General features: G+C 40.5%; 1 protein-coding gene across 19 annotated transcripts in view; it reads right to left on the reverse strand.

Moving 5' to 3' along the window:
• DST (dystonin) overlaps positions 1–20971 on the reverse strand; it is a 432349-nt gene that overhangs the window by 104945 nt on the left and 306433 nt on the right. For all 19 annotated transcript variants that reach the window (XM_087438739.1, XM_087438737.1, XM_087438738.1 and 16 more), the window contains 9 exons: positions 20045–20197; positions 17908–18141; positions 17182–17448; positions 13986–14534; positions 12804–12980; positions 6031–6154; positions 1644–1852; positions 692–1009; positions 31–197 (listed from right to left, as the gene is read on the reverse strand). In XM_087438739.1, the coding sequence (XP_087294865.1) occupies positions 31–197; positions 692–1009; positions 1644–1852; positions 6031–6154; positions 12804–12980; positions 13986–14534; positions 17182–17448; positions 17908–18141; positions 20045–20197 (2198 nt within the window). The remainder of the gene's footprint in view (positions 1–30; positions 198–691; positions 1010–1643; positions 1853–6030; positions 6155–12803; positions 12981–13985; positions 14535–17181; positions 17449–17907; positions 18142–20044; positions 20198–20971) is intronic.

Below are 20971 nucleotides of genomic sequence, written 5' to 3' on the forward strand. Positions count from 1 at the left end.
ATAAAATCCAGTTTCTTAAGCGGTGCTTACTTTTCTTTGATGGTATCCTCTGTTTCCTTGAATTTCTTTGACAAATTATTTGTTTTTTCAAAAACCAGAGCCTTATCGCCTGGCAAGCCATGGCTGGATATCTCCGTCAAGAGACTCTGCAAAACTTCAAGATCTTTCTTGTGTTCTAAGAATTCAGAAGTTGATTCCTACAAAGCATTCAGATATTCAATCAATATAAGACATTGTTAGATCTTCAACTGGGATTCCATCAAGAGGTATGTATGGGGCCAGAATGGCTCTCTGCAGAATTTCACAGAAGAATGATCCTGCCTATAGTCAGTACTCCACATATAAATAAACATGCAGGCAGGCTGTTTGAAAGAGAACACAGTAAACTTTAATTTAAAAATTCACTCTTTACATTCTGTCTCTTTGTGGGTTCTGGTACATAAGATACCTAAATCATCTATGATATGTGGAAAGTGCATGTGTGAGAAATGATGTTCATTTCTAATCAATGAGCAAAGGCTTCAAGGATAAGATGGGGTTTGAGATTTTTAAAGGAGGAAAGCATAGATCCTTACTAATCCATCAGCAATTAAAATGATGATGGCTAATTATAATTCTGCCAATAAATGTCTGAGCTTGTCTGAACTGTTAATATACTTGATCTGCCTTGTGACTATTACGGAAGACCTACCTGCATATACTGAGACAACTCAGTAACATCTTTTCCAGGCACATCCATCTCAGTAAGAGCCTGCGTTTTTGTGTCTAAAAACGTTTGGAGCTTTTCTGAGAGGTTCTCAAAGAGTTCTACTTTGGTTTTTAGCTCCTCCATTTTGGCAAGTTTTTCTTTGTGTTTATGACTTGCTTCTGAAAAGCGAGCAGACAAGTCCTTCATTTTGGCTTGCAGTGAGGATGCGGTGGATGGGTCCGTTGTTTCCATAAATTTCTTCACTTTCTCATTCACGGCATTTATACTGCCCTGACGACCTGCAATATCCTGTTCCAGCATCTGGAATGAACCAAATATCACATATGTTTTATAATGATGTCTACAAATAATGTCACTGAGTTTTTGAAAATTACTTTTCACAAAAACATCAGCTTGAACAACCTGTGACTAAGTAAGGTTAACGGTGGGGACTGACTGACAAGTTTGATCTGTCCTTTGAGGAATCCCACCCCAAATCTCTTCAAGGGAGAGTGGAGAACAGCTGGCAAGTTGCCCAAGCGAGACAGGAGGTGGCTGCTACTCAGCAACCCCTGGGATCTGAGGGAGCCTAGGGATTATCCATGGTCCTAATTTTTAAAAGGCTAGACAACAAGAAGACTGATCTGATTAACCTCATGTGCAGCTGGCTGAAGCCACGATAAACCAGATAGAACCCGGGGCATGTGTAAGCCCTCTATAATGAATAATATTCACAGAAAAGTATACAAAGCTCTTTCCATAGTCCTTCACAGAAAACTTGTCTTACGCATTTGTCTCTGTGCAAGCACTGCTTTCCACAGTCATTTTCAGGAAATGTCTCTTTTTCTATATCCTCAAATTTATCTTAAATCTACCCATCCCTGGAGCTTATTAAACAACTGGGTTTTTTCATCTAACAGTGTTATTTTTTTTTTCTTTTCACAATGTCACTTACAATGTTTTTACTGATGATATCCTGAAGAGCAGCAGAGTTTAAGGGCACTTGAGCTTGTTCTTTCAGAGAACTTTCCACACCTCCCATCCAGTCCAGCATCTCGTCCAGGCCGTCCTGCACGCTCAGGGAGCGGGTCAGGGTTATCTGGAGTTTCTCATTTCGATCGTTAACAGACTTGGACAGATCATCGTATCTCCCAACAATGTCATCTAGGCCAAAAAGATCAGGAAGTGGTAACCACAAAGTTCTCTTTGCCCTATTCCTTTTCAAAAACACACTAAGGTGAATCACGAAATTTTCACACCAAAATGGGAAAAACAAAAAAAGTCTAAATGATGAATTCACAATGTGTAATCAGAACACCAGCAAAACCTCAAAAAAGAAAAAAGAAAAGATCCCAGTGGAAAATAAAAAACTGAATTTTTTAATAAATAGTTAATAGATACACATCAGCTGCATTTGAAAGATTTTTGGATGCATAAACATTTGAATTGTCCCAGAGAAATAAAAGTAGTCCAAACAGCCAATCTTTTGAATAAATATTGGTTCCCAACCTGACACTACAAATTAGCCATACTTGATAATCATATGGAAAAAGGCGAGAGTCATACCCAGCTATTCTCAAGGAACAATACACAGTTATAAAGATTTATCAAGAATTAACCTTTACATATAAAAATTATCTCTCTCTCCCTTGCTGTCTCTCATATACACACATACACACATTAAGTTTTTGTCATCCTTCACATCATAAGCAAAGTACTCAAATGCACAGGAATCCGCAGATGCAAATGTATTGAGAAAATAGACAACAATGAAAAGTCACTTGAAGGGTGTGATTATGCTTATAGAATATACATAAATAGAATTTTATTTGCAAAGTTTAATAGCAGACAAAGGGAAAAATAAACAAGGTGAACAGGTTGATCTATCTCAGATGAGATTAACTTTACTTTCAATGCTAAAGACTTAAGGTGCTAAAAAAAAAACTTTCTGGCATAGTTCCCACTCGATATAAAGCTCTATATTTTAACATCCCACATTCTATACTGCAGACTGATACTGTCTCAACACAAGGTTGACATGAGGGAAGCCATATTGTAGAAAAGAAACCATACTGTAACTCTGAATGACCTCTGACTGACTAACCCAGCTGGATATGCACCCTCTAGGAGATCTAACTGCTCTGTAGATTTTATGACCCCTGCTTGTGTATGTACCTCCCAGCTGTGATAAGACGATAACTTTGTTCTTTTGAGTTCCTTAGGAATGTGATGACCCCTAACAGAGAGTCTATCTGGTGTGGTGACTCCAAGTCTGTAACATTAGAGGGTCAACATTCCTAACTCCCATCCCTATAACTGTCCTATATAACTGCTTCAAGATGCTGTGCCCCCCTTGAGATGGTTCTTTAGAACACTAGTCTACCATCTTCCAATTTGCTAGCTTATCGCTTAATAAAATGCTCTTTCTCTGCCACCATCTTGCCTCTTGACGGATTGGCTTTTGTCTCACAGTGAGATTGTGCCCTTTGCGTGGTAACAAGACCAATGAGAAGTTCAAAGAACAACTGTTTTTAATGTATTCGTCTCTCCCCCCCGCCGGAAAACAATCTATTTTTAATCATCAATTTCTCACTTATCAATAATTTGAAAAGCATCTAATTATTTCTGAATGCTTTAGTCTGAGATACATTGCCAAATGCTTCAGCAGGAGAAAATTTTGCCCTGAAACGTCTATCTAGAAATGAAATATCTTACATGCTTGTGTTTGGCCCATGGAACATAATCCATATAAACAAACAATACTTCTCTTTGATTGTTCTAATATTATATCATGAGAAAACAGTTTGACAAATTTTCACCGAATTGAGAGGTTAAGTTTAGATGATGTAAAGAGACAATCATACTCTTGTCACTAAAAGACGACGAAGCCCCCTAGAACGCTGATGGGGGAGGAGGACAGCACTGAACATGTGCATGTGCACCAAGATGCTGTCAGCAGAGGAAACAAGCAGCAGGGTCAAATATGAGCCTGAGCATGAAAGTCACAAGAGCAGAGACTCTGAATTGCGGGTTGTGATTGGCAGGTGAGAGTGATTTCCCATACAAAGTCAGCTTTTTTAATAAAATTAACACATTTTGAGTGTTTCTGTTTATTTTTGGACTACTCAGTGATAAAATATTGTCACTAAAGTGTTTCTTGATTTTAGTAACTAAAAAATCATTTTAGAAAAAGGTACAAAACACACTTTACTATAAGCATGTTATTTAAGTGCTTGGTTTTCTTAGAAGTCAGACAGATCTTAGAGAAACTCCTTTGTATCTTAAATATATTTTCACATATTTCTAGAAAATTATGGCAGAGAGAAGTTTTACAGTCTTCAAATAACATAGCAGGGGCCGGCCCCGTGGCTTAGTGGTTGGGTGCGCGCGCTCCGCTGCTGGCGGCCCGGGTTCGGATCCCGGGCACGCACCAACGCACCGCTTCTCCAGCCATGCTGGGGCCGCGTCCCACATACAGCAACTAGAAGGCTGTGCAACTGTGACATACAACTATCTACTGGGGCTTTGGGGGAAAAAATAAATAAATAAAAATCTAAAAAAATCATTTAAAATAACATAGCATATGGATTTTATTTTATTATTTTTTTTTTTGAGGAAGATCAGCCCTGAGCTAACATCTGCCAATCCTCCTCTTTTTTTTTTGCTGAGGAAGACTGGCCCTGAGCTTACATCCATGCCCATCTTCCTCTACTTTATATGGGACGCTGCCACAGCATGGCTTGACAAGCGGTGCGTTGGTGTGCACCCAGGATCTGAACCGGCAAACCCTGGGTCACCGCAGCGGAGCGCGGGCACTTAACTGCTTGCACCACCAGGCCGGCCCCAGCATATGGATTTTAAACAAACAAAAGCAAAATTATGTACAATTAACAATGGGAAAAATGTCAAAATGCCTCTCTAAATAATAGAGATACATATAGTCTTTCTTACTCCTCCAAATCCCTACACTCAAGTCCTTACCGCAGTGGTTGCCAATGTGGGGTGTCAAGACAGTGCAATGGGGTACAGGAACAAAATGTTAGAACTTCCAGTCATTTTTATCTTACACTTAAAAATTTTATATTTTGTGTGTTTTATAATTATACATAATTTGATAAGATAGTACTATGTGTATGTAATTTATAAATATACGTGCATCTATGAGGGGACATGCTAAACATCACTTGATGGGGTGCATGATCAAAAAAGTTTCAATGTCTCTAAGAATGAAAAATTTCCCTTCTACAGAATGGCTTTAGAAGAGCCAAATTTCATCTTTCTCTTTATCTAAAATTTCTACTCAGATTTAAATTCATGCTCTCTTTGGGGTGAAACATATGTCTAATCATCTGCTGTGTTAAGTTGTTTTATTTCACACACAGAGATACACAATCACCTCAAACCACACATTAAATATTGTGAAAAGCAGCAAAGTCAAAACAAAAAATGCAATATGACAGTAAACAACATTTATTGATAATCCATGGTGCATTTAGTGTAAACTAAACACTGTGAGTACACACAGCAATCAGCAACAGCTCTTCTCTCAAGAAATGCCCCACACACATGTGAGAGGGCACAAAGGCACCACTGTGACTGGATCTGGTATCACTAAAGAACTGGAGTAATCAGAACCCTGTGAGACGAAAGAGTTCTAGAAAACGGAGAAGTGGGAACACTGTTTTAAAGCGCGGCTCTTATCCTCTTAAACCCATGCTCTTGCTTTTGATAAAGTCAGAGAGTCTAATTTGTGTGTGTGTGTGTGTGAGGAAGACTGGCCCCAAGCTAACACCTATTGCCACTCTCCCTCTTTTTGCCTGAGGAAGATTGTCGCTGAGCTAACATCTGTGCCAATCTTCCTCTATTTTGTGTGTGGGACACCACCACAACATGGCTGGATAAGCGGTGTGTAGGTCTGCACCTGGGACTCGAACCCACAAAACCTGGGCCGCCTAAGTGGAGCCCCTGAACTTGACCACTACGCCACTGGGCTGGCCCCTCAGAGAGTCTATTTTGGCCACAGGTTGAGAGTCTAGCTCTGCTCAGTTCAATCAACCACATGAATCTTAAGTTCTGCAGTAAATATTACATAAATAAGGAGCGTTTGTTACACTGTCAAAATATTAAATTAAAATTTAAATATACTCTTCTGAAACGACACAGCCCTCTCTCCCAAGATTCTAATACACCTGTCAAAGAAGGCGTGCCTTCTTCTGGGTTGAGAGGCACCATTTCACAGTGAAAAGACAGAAGTAACACACTATACACCAGTGAACGTTTTCTGTCTATGCCTTCATTTAGAATTTAGCTGTGACACAGGAAACAACGAAATGATCACTCACCCAGTGTTTTCTGGATATCATTCTTGGCTGGAAGTAAAGATCCCCTGGCATCCAAAAGCACTTCAGCTGTTTTTTTCAGTTTCTCTACAGCAACCTGCTGACTTGATATCTGTCCTTGCAGAGCCTGGAGGATTGAATGCTTCAATTATACTCAGGAGGACTAAATAATAGATTTCCAATATGAAAAAAAAATTTATTTACAGTAAAATAAAGTTGAATTGGACAGAGTAAATTTTTCGTCATTATAAACTTACTCCAGAGTTCTTAGAACAAGGCCAATTACAGTGACATTAGCAAAAGCATCAGCCACTCAGGATAATACAAATTCAGTGTCGAAAGAAATCCTTAAGCGTATGTTCATGATAACTGGCCTGATTCTGATCCTGCAACCCTCTACCCTTATCCTGAGTTCCCCCCTAACGCCCCCTTCTAGGCTTTGCATGATACCCCCACTACCACCAGAAAACAAAAACAAATAAACAAACAACAAAAAACCTTTGCGACCATTTCTGACTCTAGGTCAGGAGATAATTAAGGACTTCCCTTTCAGTAGATCCTGACTGAACACTAGTCATATTTATTTCTCTTAATTCAATAAATGTTACTTAACGTCCAACAAATTAAAAAAATCTTGCTACGTTTTGTGAAAATACAAAAATCAAACAGACACGAAGTTTACCCACAGGGACCTTACAGTCTAAGGCAGGAAGTGATAAGCACCAAAGGTGAGTAAGAAAAAGTGTTGCTGGGAGTTGAGAGGAGGAAAAACGGGATGAAAAGGAGGGCCACCTCGAAGGGGTGGCGTTGAGTTGGGTCCTGAAGAAAGTGTGGATTTGGCACACAGAAGTAGAGAGAGAGACATTTCCCTGCAGAATGAACAGAAGGAACCAAGATGAGGACAGACACACGAGAGGAGCAGGGGAGGTCCCCTCCGGTCTGAGGATGTGTATGGGTGAGTAAACAGCAATAGGACTGGAAAGGCCTCAAATGCCGGGCGAAGGGGTTTACATTCGTCCTGCAGCAATGGGGAGTTGTTCAAGGCTTCTGAGGAAGGGGCTGATGTGCTCAGAGCTGTCTTATGGGAAGGCTGAATCCGTAGCAGAGTGTGGGATCAATTAAATGGGGAAGAAATGAAGCAGGTAACGCCAGTTCAGGGGCAACTGTAGCAGGAAGAAAGTAGAGAGGACCTGTCTGGGCTGGGAAAGCAGAATTGGTTACAGAGTTGGGAAGAGTCCACAGGACTTGATCACTGGTTATCTCAAGCTGTGCTGTCCAATATGCTAGCCACTAACTACATGGGGCTTTTTAGATTTAAATTAATTGAAATCAAATAAAATTAAAAACTCAAATCCTCAGTGGTACTAGCCCTATTTCAAGTGCTAAGTAGCCAGATGTGACTAGTGGTTACCATGTTGGATGGAGCAGATTACAGAGAATTTCCATCATCATTGAATGTTCTACTGGACACCACGCTTGAGAAGGCAGGAACTAATGAAAGAGGAGATAAGAGAAGTATCCAAACTTTTTGAGCCTAGGTAATTAATGGAATTCGTAAGCAAAAGTGGGAGCAAGTTTAGAAGCAAAAGAGAGTCTGTCTGGGAATTCATGACTTTAAAGTGCTTTTACGATCCCCACAGAGAAAGAAACAGCAAAGCTGGAAATGGAGGAGACGGAACACAGGCTGGAACTAGACATAAAGCAGTGGAAGTCAAGATCCATGATGAGGCTGCTAATGCAGAAAGCACAGAAATACCCAGGAAGGAGGCCATATAGAATCACGGCGAGCACTTAGAGGTGAGTGAGGCGGAGAGGAAACCAAATGCGATCGTGGATGGAAATCGCCCAGAATTAGTCTGTCCCCAAAGTTTAAAGGAAAAGAGAAAGTGGAAAGGCTAACAGAATCATCTGCTTCAGAAAGGATAATATAACCTTGAATTTGCTGAACAGAGGCTCCTGCATTTCTCTGAGGAAGCAGATGCAGTTCAATGAGGAAAAAGGGGGTAGAGGCAGACACCACGGCTAAGTCTTCCAGAAGTTTGGCCCTGCGTTCCTAACACCTCTGACACATCTCTGTCCAAATGTGCTGACTGGCCACGTGGCCCCACGCTTGGCTTTCTTTTTACTTGAGGTACGCAAGCTCCTCTTCTAGTCTTGCATTTGGATTTCAAATGCAAATTCCCATATGCCCAACTGTCGATGAACTCATCCCTGGCCGTGGGCCCAGGTTTCCAAACGCCTCTTGAATGTTTCCATCTGGGTGTACACAGTCACCTCAAATGCAAAAACCTACACCTGTACATCCTCCGTGGTTGCATCTTATTACCCAAGTACTAAACCCCAGGCTCCTCCTAGACTCTCTCTCACCCTCCTTTCCACATGCAAATCAACCATCAAGCCCTGACTATTTTACCTGAGTCATATAATTTTTTAAATAGGACCTTTGCTCTGTATTTCTGGATGACTGCAGGATAATCTCTTGTTCACCCAAAAAAAGCATCCCGTATTCCCTGACTCCAATCTCTTCTCTGATATAGCCTCACAATGTGTTTTATCTAAAATACCTATCTGACTATATCATCCCCCTCTTCAAATTCTTGCAGTAGCTTCCCATTGCCTTCATAATAAAGGCGAAGACTTGAGCATGCTATAAAAGGTCCAGTGAAATCTATTCCTTAACTCTATCTTCAATCTCATCTTTCTCCACCACCTGTTCTAGAAATGTCCAACAACACAGCTATTTCTTAGCTATTTGCTCATGCTAGACCCAATGTCTTAATATCTCTACACACCAACCTTCTCATGCAACCTATCCCCTCACCCTGAGCCTGGCTCTTATTCACCCCTTAATATTCAGCTGGAAGCCTTCTACCTTTCTCCTCATCCCTAGTTGAAAGTATTCCCCTCAAGAGCTCCCATAAATACCCTGTGAATATCACTGGATTTATCTGCCTCTTCTATCAAACTGTAACCTCCTTGAGAACTAGGAATTCATCTGTTATCACTGCCTAGCACAGTGCTTGGCACATAGGAGGCCCCGACAAAAGTTTCTGAAATAAATGAATGAATGAAAAAGTAAATAAATGAAGATATTAGGTGTAAGATCTAAAAAGTATCTCTTCTATTTCAGCCTTCATTTCAAACTAAAACAAATGCCTAAAGCCAATGGCAAAAATTCCCACAACTGACTTTCATATCCAAGAAACTGTGATGATATCCAGGCAGTGTGTATATGTCAAAAGGCCCCCAAACTATGGTCAACATGGGATCTGTGATCTGGATACTAGATCCTACAGTTGTTCCAAGAGGCCAAAGCATCTGCATCAGAATGGATCTGTTTGGGAAATTCTCCCAGAGGTTTAGTTACAGAAACTATAAGAAATTCCTCAAGACAGAAACTTTGCCTAGAAGCAGACTGAAGTCTAAGCCACAGGGACAGCTTACTTACATTTCACGGTTATTTAGGAGATGAAAGGTTAAGGGCACCTCCAAAAAAAACATTTTTTTAGAATGTGAGTTCCCCAAGGGTAGATGCAGGGTTTTAACACCTTGGTGTCTTCACAAAACCTAACAATGGGCCGAATACATAAATGTCTACCGAATGAATAAATATATATATAAAAGTTATCATGGTTCTATAAAAACATCCAATACCAAAGATGGCCCTACCTACCATCTTAAAACTTAGAATAGATTATAAAAGAAGCATCTCTTCTTTACCTCTTCTCTTCGAAACAGCCCATGCCTTTTCTCTCCATAATTATGTTTAAGAGAGTCACCAGTTTTAATTCCTAACACATATCAGATGATAATTTAGCTATAGTAGTGGTATCTAGCACTACCTTGGAATAAAACTGTAAAGTATTCAAATGGGTACCATATACTGTTTTTAATGGATTTCAATGAAATTAAAACATGCAAGAAGCATTTGTGACAGAGCATACTGCAAGATGATGACCTTGGCCTCCTTGCCTGGACCAGAAGAGGGTGAAGTTTATAAAGCCGTGGGCACTTGTCCGGCTGATAAAAGTTTCCTGACTTAACCCCACTCCAGAGATCAGCGCAAGCCTGCAAGGTCGACATGTTGGTCAACATGTTGGTCAACAGGATCCAGCCCACGCCTAGTGCCACACCCACGCCTCTAGACTGGCCCCAGAATCTTGTCTTTCTGTGCCTCACAGGGGGCTAAAATCTTGTTTTCTCCACTGATTTCCCTGGAAGCAGATCTTGAAGAGTTTCATCATGGCTCAGTGGTCTCAGACTGCTGACAACATAGCTAACAGTTCTTCGAATAATAAACATGCTGTTGGAAAGAAATATTTCAAATGAAATAATTGGGTACCCCCAAAATTGCATATATTATACAAGAGAACATAAGTAGAAGTTAGCATTGTAAATGTAGAAAAGACTGATTTTTTTTGTGGTAGTCTTATGTGCTTATACTATCGTTAAAAGAAAAATAATTGTAAAATGTTAATAAAAAATGAAGGAAATGGAGACTACCTAATCCTCGTAAAAATTTACCTTCACCACAAGCTGAGATCATCTGCAAGGAAAATACGTACATACGCCAGGAACAACTTTAATTGCACATTTAACTTTTTAAATTATGCTGTGGCTTAATTAGAATTCACTCTCCTTTGAGACTTTGCTCTCTTTTTTACATTTCTTTGGCTGCCTTAGGACTAGAGGAGTCTTCTTGTGCAGCACATACCAAGTAAGCATTCCTCTGTTTACAATTAACCCATGTGTCTGTTTAATTAAAAAAACCACAGCATTCTTTTGGGTTTGTTTTTTTTTTTTTGGTTCTAGTTCCATAAAGATTACTTTCACACAAGATGTAATCAGTTTCCTAATATAGATATAACTTAAAATGTGCTATTTCTATTTTATATACTTTCCTATATTAAAAATACCTAACTTCCTAATTAAATGTAATAGAAGCGTACCTCGTTTTACTGCGTTTTCCTTTATCACGCCTCGCAGATATTGCATTTTTTATAAGACTCTCCCCCAGCAAAAGGATTATGACTTGCTGAAGGCTCAAATGATGGTTAGCATTTTTTAGCAATAAAGTATTTTTTACTTAAGGTACGTACATTGGTTTTTAAGACATAATGCTATTGCATACTTAATAGACTACCATATAGTGTAAACATAACTTTTATGTGCACAGGGAAACCAAATTTTGTGTGTCTCACTTCAGTGTGAAATTCACTTTACTGCAGTGGTCTGGAACGGAATCTGTGATATCTCTGAGGTGTGCACCTGTATAAGTCATCTTGATCAAGATTTTAAGCTATTGGCATTTCCTACCAAAATAATGGCCTAATTTATGTCACAGCCTCCCTTCTGCCCCTACCACATATACTGTTCTTGGACAAGGAATCAAGTGGGAACTGAAAACTTAAGTCAGATGTGTTCTTGTGCTTGTGGAAAAGAGAGAAAAAAAAACAAACAAAAAAACCCAGGACTGAAAATGCACACCCAGAGGAAGGAGGCAACCCCTGGGAGGCTGCATCAATCTAGGGATGCTGACCTGGCCCAGGACATCTGCCTGATACCTAAGGCAGGGATAGGCAAACTGTCCAGCCCCGGAAAGAAGCAGTGCCCTCCATCCTCTTCACCTCCCCACCTGTCTCCTCCTTCCTCTCATCCTACACTTCCATCCCATGCTTCCATCCCCCTTCTCTCTGCCTGGGTCTTAACCTGCCACATTTCACCCCAGGGTATGATTTAGCTTTCTTTCAGGCGGAAGTCTCCACTCTCAGGCAATACCTAACATTAAGCTCACCCAATAGAGTTTTCCTTGTTAACAACACAGTAATGATTTTTGACTCTGTAACTAACAGATGCAACTGAATTCTGAGAGGCAGTTGTTTAACTACCAATACAGTGTTTACTTTCTAGCTCTGGCAGCAATAAGCTACGCTACCCATATGCTAAAAGGAATCACAGAAGAGATTTATGAAACTTTCAAACTCAAAATTATTGGTCATACGGAATAAGAATAAAATATGCCAAAAATTATCTCCCCTTACCTTAGGATTTTAAAATATGCTTCAATTTAAGAAATAGAATAGAGACTCTCTCTGCCACTGTGGGTATGGCTGAGACTTCCACAACTATGTAATTCCCACATTATGCCTGCACTTTGGTAAGATCTGGTAGACTTCCTGAGAACTGTGCTGGGTAATAACTGCAGTTTGTATCTCTAAGAATCACGGGGATACTCAATAGGAACACCAATCCTGGTCCTCAGCCCTGAATGTGACAGCGACAACCCTTCTGCCCTTCCTCCTGTCCATTCTTGAATGAGTATTTACGAGTACCTACTATGGTCCAGGTACTGCTCTAGGCACTGGGATACAGCAATGAACAAAACAGACAAAAACATCTGCCCTCCCAGAGCTTAATTCTAATGGAGGAGAAAGACAACAAACGAAATAAGTAAGTGTAAAGATAAACGAGTGATCCAGACAACATTGGTTCTTGTTTGGGAGGAAGGAGCGGTGGGACGCAGGTAAGAGCCATAACAGCAACGTCAACCAGTTACACATCAGTGGAAAAAACCATCTCATTAGAAAGAGAAATGAATAGACTGTGGAGAACTAGATTCGTAACTCCCTCTAGAGAGAGAGTGCACCTGTCCCATCCTCTGTTCCCCTTCCCTGGGTGAAACTATAACAGAAGTGTGGGTAAGCGGAAGGGTTTCAGTAAGACTACTGAAGGGCTGGATGGATCTCTCTCTTTTCTCCTTTTTTTTTTATTTTTACCTTGGTCTCTTCTAATTGCCTTTGCAGATTTTTAGGGTCCACAGCAATGGGTTCAGATAAGTGTCTGCTCGCTGTGACTTCGAAGGCCTGGAGCCCAGAAAGAAGTCCACAGGAAGCATCTTCATAGTGTTGATATTTATCCACCAGATCTTTAAGATTATTCCCAAGCACATTGCACTAAAAAAAAAAAAAAAAAAAAATCAAAACAGGAAAAGGGTAGAGGATTAAAATCCATGATTTTTATATGTGTTAAATAACCTTAGCACCTATGAGTGATATAACTTAGAAAACACCAGACTTCAACCAAAGTTCATGAAATAAACTATAGGGCTAAGATTTTCTCCTTTCTATGAAGAAGCATCCTCTAACAAGCCAAAACTCACCATAAAAATGAAGAGACAGTGCTAGATTTCTCCCAATTCAAAAACATATTTACAAGGGCTAAGTCTTAATCCAGAATGAAGGATTTAGGTATCAATCATCAGAGGAGGCTGACCTATGTATTTGATGGAAAGGTTTTCGAGGTGCTTAAGACTATATGCTGCACAAGCTTGATTAACACAAGCAGGGCAAATCCTCTAGGTCAGAACAACGCAAAGGCCAAGAGCCAGTGATGCTCTTCAAGTGATCTGTGCAACCCGGTCGGTCTGTTTAGCTTATATTTTAAACAGAGAAGTGTTTTCTTAACTTTGTTTCTTTTTTTAAACAAAACTCTTTTACTTGTCCACAAGAATAACAGAAGCTGAGACAGTCTGTTAGCCACTAAATATTAAAATAATACACTGATCAAACAAATCTGTAAAACAAACACTTGTATATTTGTGTAGGGAATTATCTGAGATGAAACTTCAGTTCTCAAGCTGAGAGGCTGCAAATTAGCAAGCACTCTTTCCGCTTAGAGCCGAAACAGAAACGCCACCTGCTGGTCAAATTGGGTTTGAGAGCTAGGGTGGCCGGGAAATCACCCTCCAACTAAATAACTTTAGGCTCCTAATCTTTAAACACATTTTTCAGAAGTTAAGCAGATGAATAAGACTGAAAGAAGTAGGATGAAACTACCTTATTTTCTCTGCTTCAGTTTTTAGATATCTTGCTTCTAACTCCAAAACAAAAGTTAAAAGGACAGAGTGAAAACTATAACAACAGATTCACCTTCCTCTTAAAAATTAAAAATAAAATTACCTTGGTGTAGAGAGACCTGAACCGATCGGTAGCATGATCCAGTTTGCTCTGGACTTCTCTGTGGGTGGCAGAAGTGTCGATATCATCCCGGCCGGCCTTGCCTCCACCATCTCTCCTGCTGCAAGATTTGGCTGCTTCTAACACTCTGTTTCCAGAAATGGTGATGTACCTCAAGTCTCCTTTGTGAGAAATTACATCTTCTGAGAAACTCTTCTGCCTCTTCAACTTGTCCATTAAACCAGCAACGTCATCTGCACCCGCCTCCAGGTTCTCGAGTTCTTGCTCTGACTGCTGCAGCCAGTGTTCAAACTCGCTGTAATCAGCGTCAAACTTCTCCAACTCCTCCTGCAGAGAATGCGTCAACTTCATCTTCTTCTCCGACGCAGCCAGCGCGGTTTCATAATGCGCCTTCAGTTCTTCCATGTTCTTTTGGAGTTTCTCCTTTTCCTCGGGAGAGAGATAGTGGCCTTGCTTCTCCAGCAAGGCTTGGGCAGACTGAGTGGCCACGAGGACGGCTTGGTGCTGAGAGACGATCTTCTCATGCTGGGCCTATGTGAAGACAAACGGACCGTGACGTTACAGCAGTGGTGGGGTTGCCCTGAGGCTGTAGGCGCTCCTGTAGCCTCAGGACCCACAGACCTACAGGATCCACAGCCGGACAACCTGCCTCTCCGTCACTTTTTCAAGGTACACAGTATTTCCCTTTTATAGGCGAATTTCAGAATCACAAAAGCTGCATTTTGAGCACTAATTTTTAAGGAGATTTCCAATCTCCTCTAGGAAGTACGTAGATAATCACATAGGACAAGGACTGTTTTGAGAAGTTTGGAAAAAAGGTCACGAATCTCTCTTCCAATTCTAAAATAAGCATCTACAGTCTGATCTCATTTTACTCAGTGCTTCCTCACAACCACCCTAAAGGGATGGCTAATGTCTTTACCTAATTAGGGATCAAACAAGCACAATATTTTTTAGTAGGAAATGATCCTGAAAACATATTTAATAAGAAAAAAAGAATTTGTAATTTTAAAATTATAAAAACACTATGACAATAATTAAGCAAGAATAACACACATTCAGAGAAGCCCAGGGGAAGTCAGAGGAACACATATAATAAAGGAGAATATTGCAGCCGTGTAGCTCCCCTGGGCCTCAGCTTCCAGCATGTGGAAAATGGAGACCTGGTCCTCTCCCACCGCACGCCAGGCACCACGGCCTCCCTCAGCTCCCTCCGCCCCACCTTGTCAGGCACTTCGGGACCTTTTTCTCCAGTTGTTCTCTAGTCTGGTAACTCCTCCCTCAGATATCTGCTTGGCAGCTCCCCATCCCCTCTAAGTCTCTGCAGGAACCTCATCTTCTCCGTGTTACCTACTCTGACCATCCTACTTTAACAGTGAAAAGTGGCCTCCAACTCCACACTCAGCCAGCCCCACCCAACTCATTTCTCTTAGCAAAAAGTTTCTACCTCTAACGTCCCACAGAATTGAGTTACTTATTGCCAGCCCTATCATCCTCACCCCCTAGTAAGCACGCACCAGGACAGGGAATTTATTTTGCTCACTGGGGAATCCCAAGTACCTAGAACAGTCTTGGCACACAGGGGCTGAAAAAATATAAGTATACGCTACGAAGAGAAAAGGACGGAGAAGCAGGGCTGTAGGGCGACTGTTCACTTATAAGTCTGATCCCAAGGAGTCACCTGAGAACAGACTCATTAATATTTGTATCCTCACTGTCTAGAACAAACCCCGCCACACTGTGGGCACATGGTAAATATGTTGTCTAAATAAGCTTTCTCCACAGCCTGTGTCTTTGGTATTTGAATTATATTCATATGCTGCCCTCCAGTAGGTCTTCCGCACATAGGAGGGTGGACAGACATATATAATACCTCATAAATTATCTGATCAATCCCCTTCCTTTTACAGATGAGGAAGCTCAGGCTGCAGGAGGAGAATCCACTGTCCAGACATGTGGCACAAACAGAAAGAGCTAGAAACAGAACCCTGATCATCTCTTGACCCTTGGGCCATCTCTCCACTCTACCAGGAGATGTGGAATTTCTAAAGCACTTTCAGATTCTCATATTCTTAGAAGTGAAGAGACTAGAAGGCAAATGTCATGCTGTGGCTGAAAACAAGGGCTTTCCTGTGAGGCATCTTGACATTGGAGTCCACCCACTGGCACTTTACACAAAGGGAATTTCAAGGTCAAGTCACTAACCTTTCCTGACTTCTTTGTAACTGACTCATATGGTTCCTTTACGAATTCATTAGCTTTTTCATTTAAGGACAACTACAATAAGGATCTGTAACAGGCCCTTGAATTGTGATATAATCAACACTTCCACTCTTCTCCTGGTTTAATTTGTATTACCCATAACGTAAGAAGCTCATAGAGAGCACTCCATTCCGAAGACAAAGACTTGGAGGAAAACAAATCGACCCATAAAAGTTCCTAAAGTCCAGTCATCTGACCACTAAAAGCCAAACGCTGAAATAAAATGATCAATTATGGGACACTTTAAAAATGGTTTTTCAAAAGCTGCCTTTGCTCCTACGGTGGCTTTAATGTTAGCTTTAATTCCCTTCAGGCAGTGGATTTTTAGAAGGGCTTTCATTCCTCTTCTCAACAATGGCCTTGACTGTAGAGTTGAGCTGTGGCTCAGAGAGAACCTGAGAGAGCCCGGGCCTGCATAGCACGCTGGGCTACGGACACGCACTAGACTGTAGCAGAGCGACTGAGTTCATGGCCCAGTTTCAAATCCACACTCCAACCCTGACGAGATGTGTAGCCTGGGGCAAGTTACTTCACTTCTGTATGTTACAATTTCCCCATCTATAAAATGAGAATCATAACCCCAGAGAGTAGTTGAGAGGACTAAGTGAGTTAAGATGGGAAATGCCTGTAAGAGCACCTGGCCGACTATAATTGCTCTATAAATATTAGTTATGATTATTTCTATTAATTCCTTATAACTCTGCTTCACTCATAAGAATGCCATATCTAATGATTTCTCATTGTTTTTGACTGGCTTAGAATAACGTATATCTGACATAACAATGAACCTAGAAAACATGACTTCACTCTCAATGGACATTAAAGTTTGAAAAGATAACTCACGTGCTAAGTTGTTCCTATCTTTACAGACCTGAAAATAGAATTCCAGAAGATCATCATGTTTAAAAGAGCTAACCTTAACTTTCTGGTATTGCTGGTTCAGATTTTCCTCAGTGGTTCCAACTCGACCGTCAACATCAGTTTCCAACAGATTACCATTAACTTCGTCCTCTTCTCCAATCGCCAACTTGCCATCACCTTCTTGAAAATGAGTCCCGTTCTGTTCAATTACCTGTTTCTCTTGTATCCCTGCCCTTTCTGAGTCTTTGTCAACATTTGACAACCAGTCCAAAAGGTTTTCTATTTTGGTTTTGCTCTCTTCCAGCTGCTTCACAGCTGCAACCTGGGCAGGGAAAGTTCACAATGGGTATTCTGAATACAGGCCAAGGCATTAGTTTTAAGACATTCCAAAATTAAATATTCAGATCATTTAAAATTAGAGGGGGGAGACTGAAAACTGACACACACTGACAACTGAACACACTGAAATTAAACCTTAGAGAAACAGGCAGTTACTTCGAAGTGTCCACTGTTCTTAAAAATACATTCCAAAATTTTAACTATAATTGATGAGTCCTCACACATTTCACAAATAGAAAGTCTCACAATCCCACTTAAATCTTCTTAGAAGTTAAGCAAAGGCAACTCTTCTAACCTTTTGTAGTATTTGGTCAATTACATACCTGGAAATCCAGAATTCTAGTCCCTGATACTAATCATTGCTTACTACCACCCAATATCACTTAATAAATCAAGAAGCTATTACACAAAGCAATAGTGTACCACATATGTGAATAAGGACCTTTTCAGTTTCTTCCTTGATTGCTGTCTTCACAACTTTATCGAGCTCCTTTTTCGACTGTTCTGCCTTTAAATTAAGCTGTTCACACTTTATCTTGGCTTCATTAAGTTTCTGTTCAATCAAAGTCTTATCTTCTAGTGACAGCTTTTCGCCATTCTCTTTTAAGAAGTTCTCTGTGTTTTTCACTATTTCTGCCAATGCCTGTGCACTTCCTTGCATATCTTTCTGTAATTCCTTATAAAACAAAAGAAAAAAATATCTTATTAAATTACTACCTATGTAATTCTTCCAGAATTGTAATTCTAAAAGAGGTAGTGAGCAGAGAAGGAGAATCTAGCATGGATAGGTTGAAAAAGCATATTCAATATGTCAATTTGAGTTGGTTTATTTAAATCGCAATATTTAACATAATTTGAAATCTCAAACAGCATTAAAGAAAAATATGAGAATTTTATGTTTAACAAAGGGATATGGTTTGTAAACCACTGAAAACAATGAAGTATTCAGTATATAATCTATACTAATTTGCACATACCAGATTTTTTTGTTATGTGAGCAAAGTTACAAAAGCTTTTTTTTTTTTTTTTTAAAGATTTTATTTATTTTATTTTTCCCCCCAAAGCCCCAGTGGATAGTTGTATGTCGTAGCTGCACATCCTTCTAGTTGCTGTATGCGGGACTCGGCCTCAGGATGAACGGAGAAGTGGTGCCTCGATGCGCACCCAGGATCCGAACCCGGGCCACCAGCATTGCAGCGCGCGCACTTAACCACCAAGCCACAGGGCCGGCCCTACAAAAGCTTTTAAATGCATAGTAATATTATTTATTCTGTTTCTAAACAATTAGTTCTCTAAATTATGTGCTAAGTTGTTCCTAAAATAATTTCTATGCTAACATAATTTCTTCTTCTAAACGCTAGAGCTCTATAATATGTAATGTTTGCTTCTGTGCCTTGGCTGCTAGGAAGCTCAAGATTAAGACCTCTCCTGAGCAGTTATAGCTTTCCTCTGTCTCAATTTCTCTATGTAATTTCTGCTCTTCTCTTCCTCCTTTACTTTGCATTTTTATTCTCTATACCGTACTGTGTTTGAACTTCCGTATTATTTTTCCTTACTTTTATTTTAAGCCTCTTCAAATTTGTCAGAGAAGTATTTGAATTGAAAGAGATGCTACTGGACCGGCTGCGTGGCTTAGTAGTTAAGTGCGCGCACTCCGCTACTGGCGGCCTGGGTTCGGATCCTGCGCGTAACATGGCTTCTCCAGCCATGCTGAAGCCGCGTCCCACATACAGCAACTAGAAGGAAGTGCAACTATGACATACAACTATCTACTGGGGCTTTGGGGGGCAAAAAAAGGAGGAGGATTGGCAATAGATGTTAGCTCAGAGCCGGTCTTCCTCAGCAAAAAGACGAGGATTAGCACGGATGTTAGCTCAGGGCTGATCTTCCTCACACACACACAAAAAATTTAGAAAGAGATGCTACTTAGTGAGCCACTACTATGTGACATTAACTGTGCTAGTGACTTAACACACAATATTTACTTAACTCTTACAGTAACATAGCAATGGAAGTATGACCAATGAAGCAACTGAGGCTCAAACAGATTAAGTAATAAAGCTAACAATGTGCAGAGTCTGGGATCTGGACCAAGAGCTATCTAGTTACAATGAGAATGTTCTTTCTTCTGACACCAAAATAAAGATATCTTTATCGATACTGTGTGTTCCTTCATTGAAAAGGAATAAATTGCAGAGAAAGATGAAAGGAATAAGAAGAAATTAAGGAAGAGAAAGACCCCAAACGGATAGCTATTTCACCTGACTTGTGAGTGAATGGGTTGGCCTTAAATGGATCCAAGTTTTAACTCATCACACCTGGTATTTCCATTATCAAACCCCCTTTATATCTCCTCCACTCAATATCTCACCAAAAGCAGCCAAGATTACTCGGCTTGCTTGAAGTTGGAAATGTAACTCCTAGCATAAAGTTTAAAGCTCAGGCCTTGGGCATGTAGGTATGCCTTGCCTCAGAAAGCTAAAATGATTGCTGTTTTTCAATAATCCTGACTGCTTTCCAAATAATAGTAACTGAACTTAACATCAACATAGACCTGCTGATGCAAAACTGAATTCTACCTCTTGCTTGGACTGGTACTTCTGTAACTCCACCGTGCCATCTCCGATCACGAAGGCCTCCTGGTGCCCAATCAGGCGGTTTTCAGTCTGGGTGAGGACATCACATATCCCTTGGAGTTTCTCTTTGTACTCCCGCTGGCGCTCGGCCACAATCTAAAGCAGAGCGAAAACAAAGCATCTTACACGGGCGGTCATAAACTCACTACTGCGAGAGCTCCTTATTAGAACACATTTCACAAGTTTTCCCTAAATAAGCTTTCCTAAGTATGCTGTAAACATGATAGCAGTGGGGTACAAACTGAGCAAGGTGACACAGAAAGGAAGAGCATGTCCCGTATATAAGGAAACAGATGGTGTTTGGATGAAACTGCCCAAGAGAATACTGGCCATGCACATGTGTAAGAGATGGAACTTCTGACCGACAGGAAGAAGCATTCCATTTTCCCAAGCTCTTGAAACCTGCGACACACACAGTTAATTCTGTAAAAGGATATCAAAACAGAAGTTAGTCGTGATTTGTCTGTTAACACGTTTGAGATGTGTATACAGGTTATCATGCTAGAGACAATGCCTAGGTGCTTCAAGAAATAATAAAAGGAACATTGCATGCGATATTTTTACTTAATCACTTTGTCTAATTCCATTCCCATCTCTTTGTTCATTACTGCTAATTACTTGCATCTTTCATTTTCCTATTACATATACACAGTTTTTCATCTCACAGGCCTAGATCATGTTTACTAGGAGCCTAACGCATCCTTGACAAGGTACTGAGTGTTTTCTATTCACTCTTTTATCAATGCTCAGAATACTACCAGGTGAGCATTGCGACCATTTCCAATTTACCAATGAGAAAACTGTGCTTAAGTGACTTGGCCTGGGTCCCTCCAGGAGGCAATCTGGCTCCAGAGCCTCTGCTCACAACTG

This window comes from Ceratotherium simum, chromosome 13, assembly GCF_057802395.1.
Source record: "Ceratotherium simum simum isolate JZ-2026a chromosome 13, ASM5780239v1, whole genome shotgun sequence".
Lineage (NCBI taxonomy): Eukaryota > Metazoa > Chordata > Mammalia > Perissodactyla > Rhinocerotidae > Ceratotherium > Ceratotherium simum.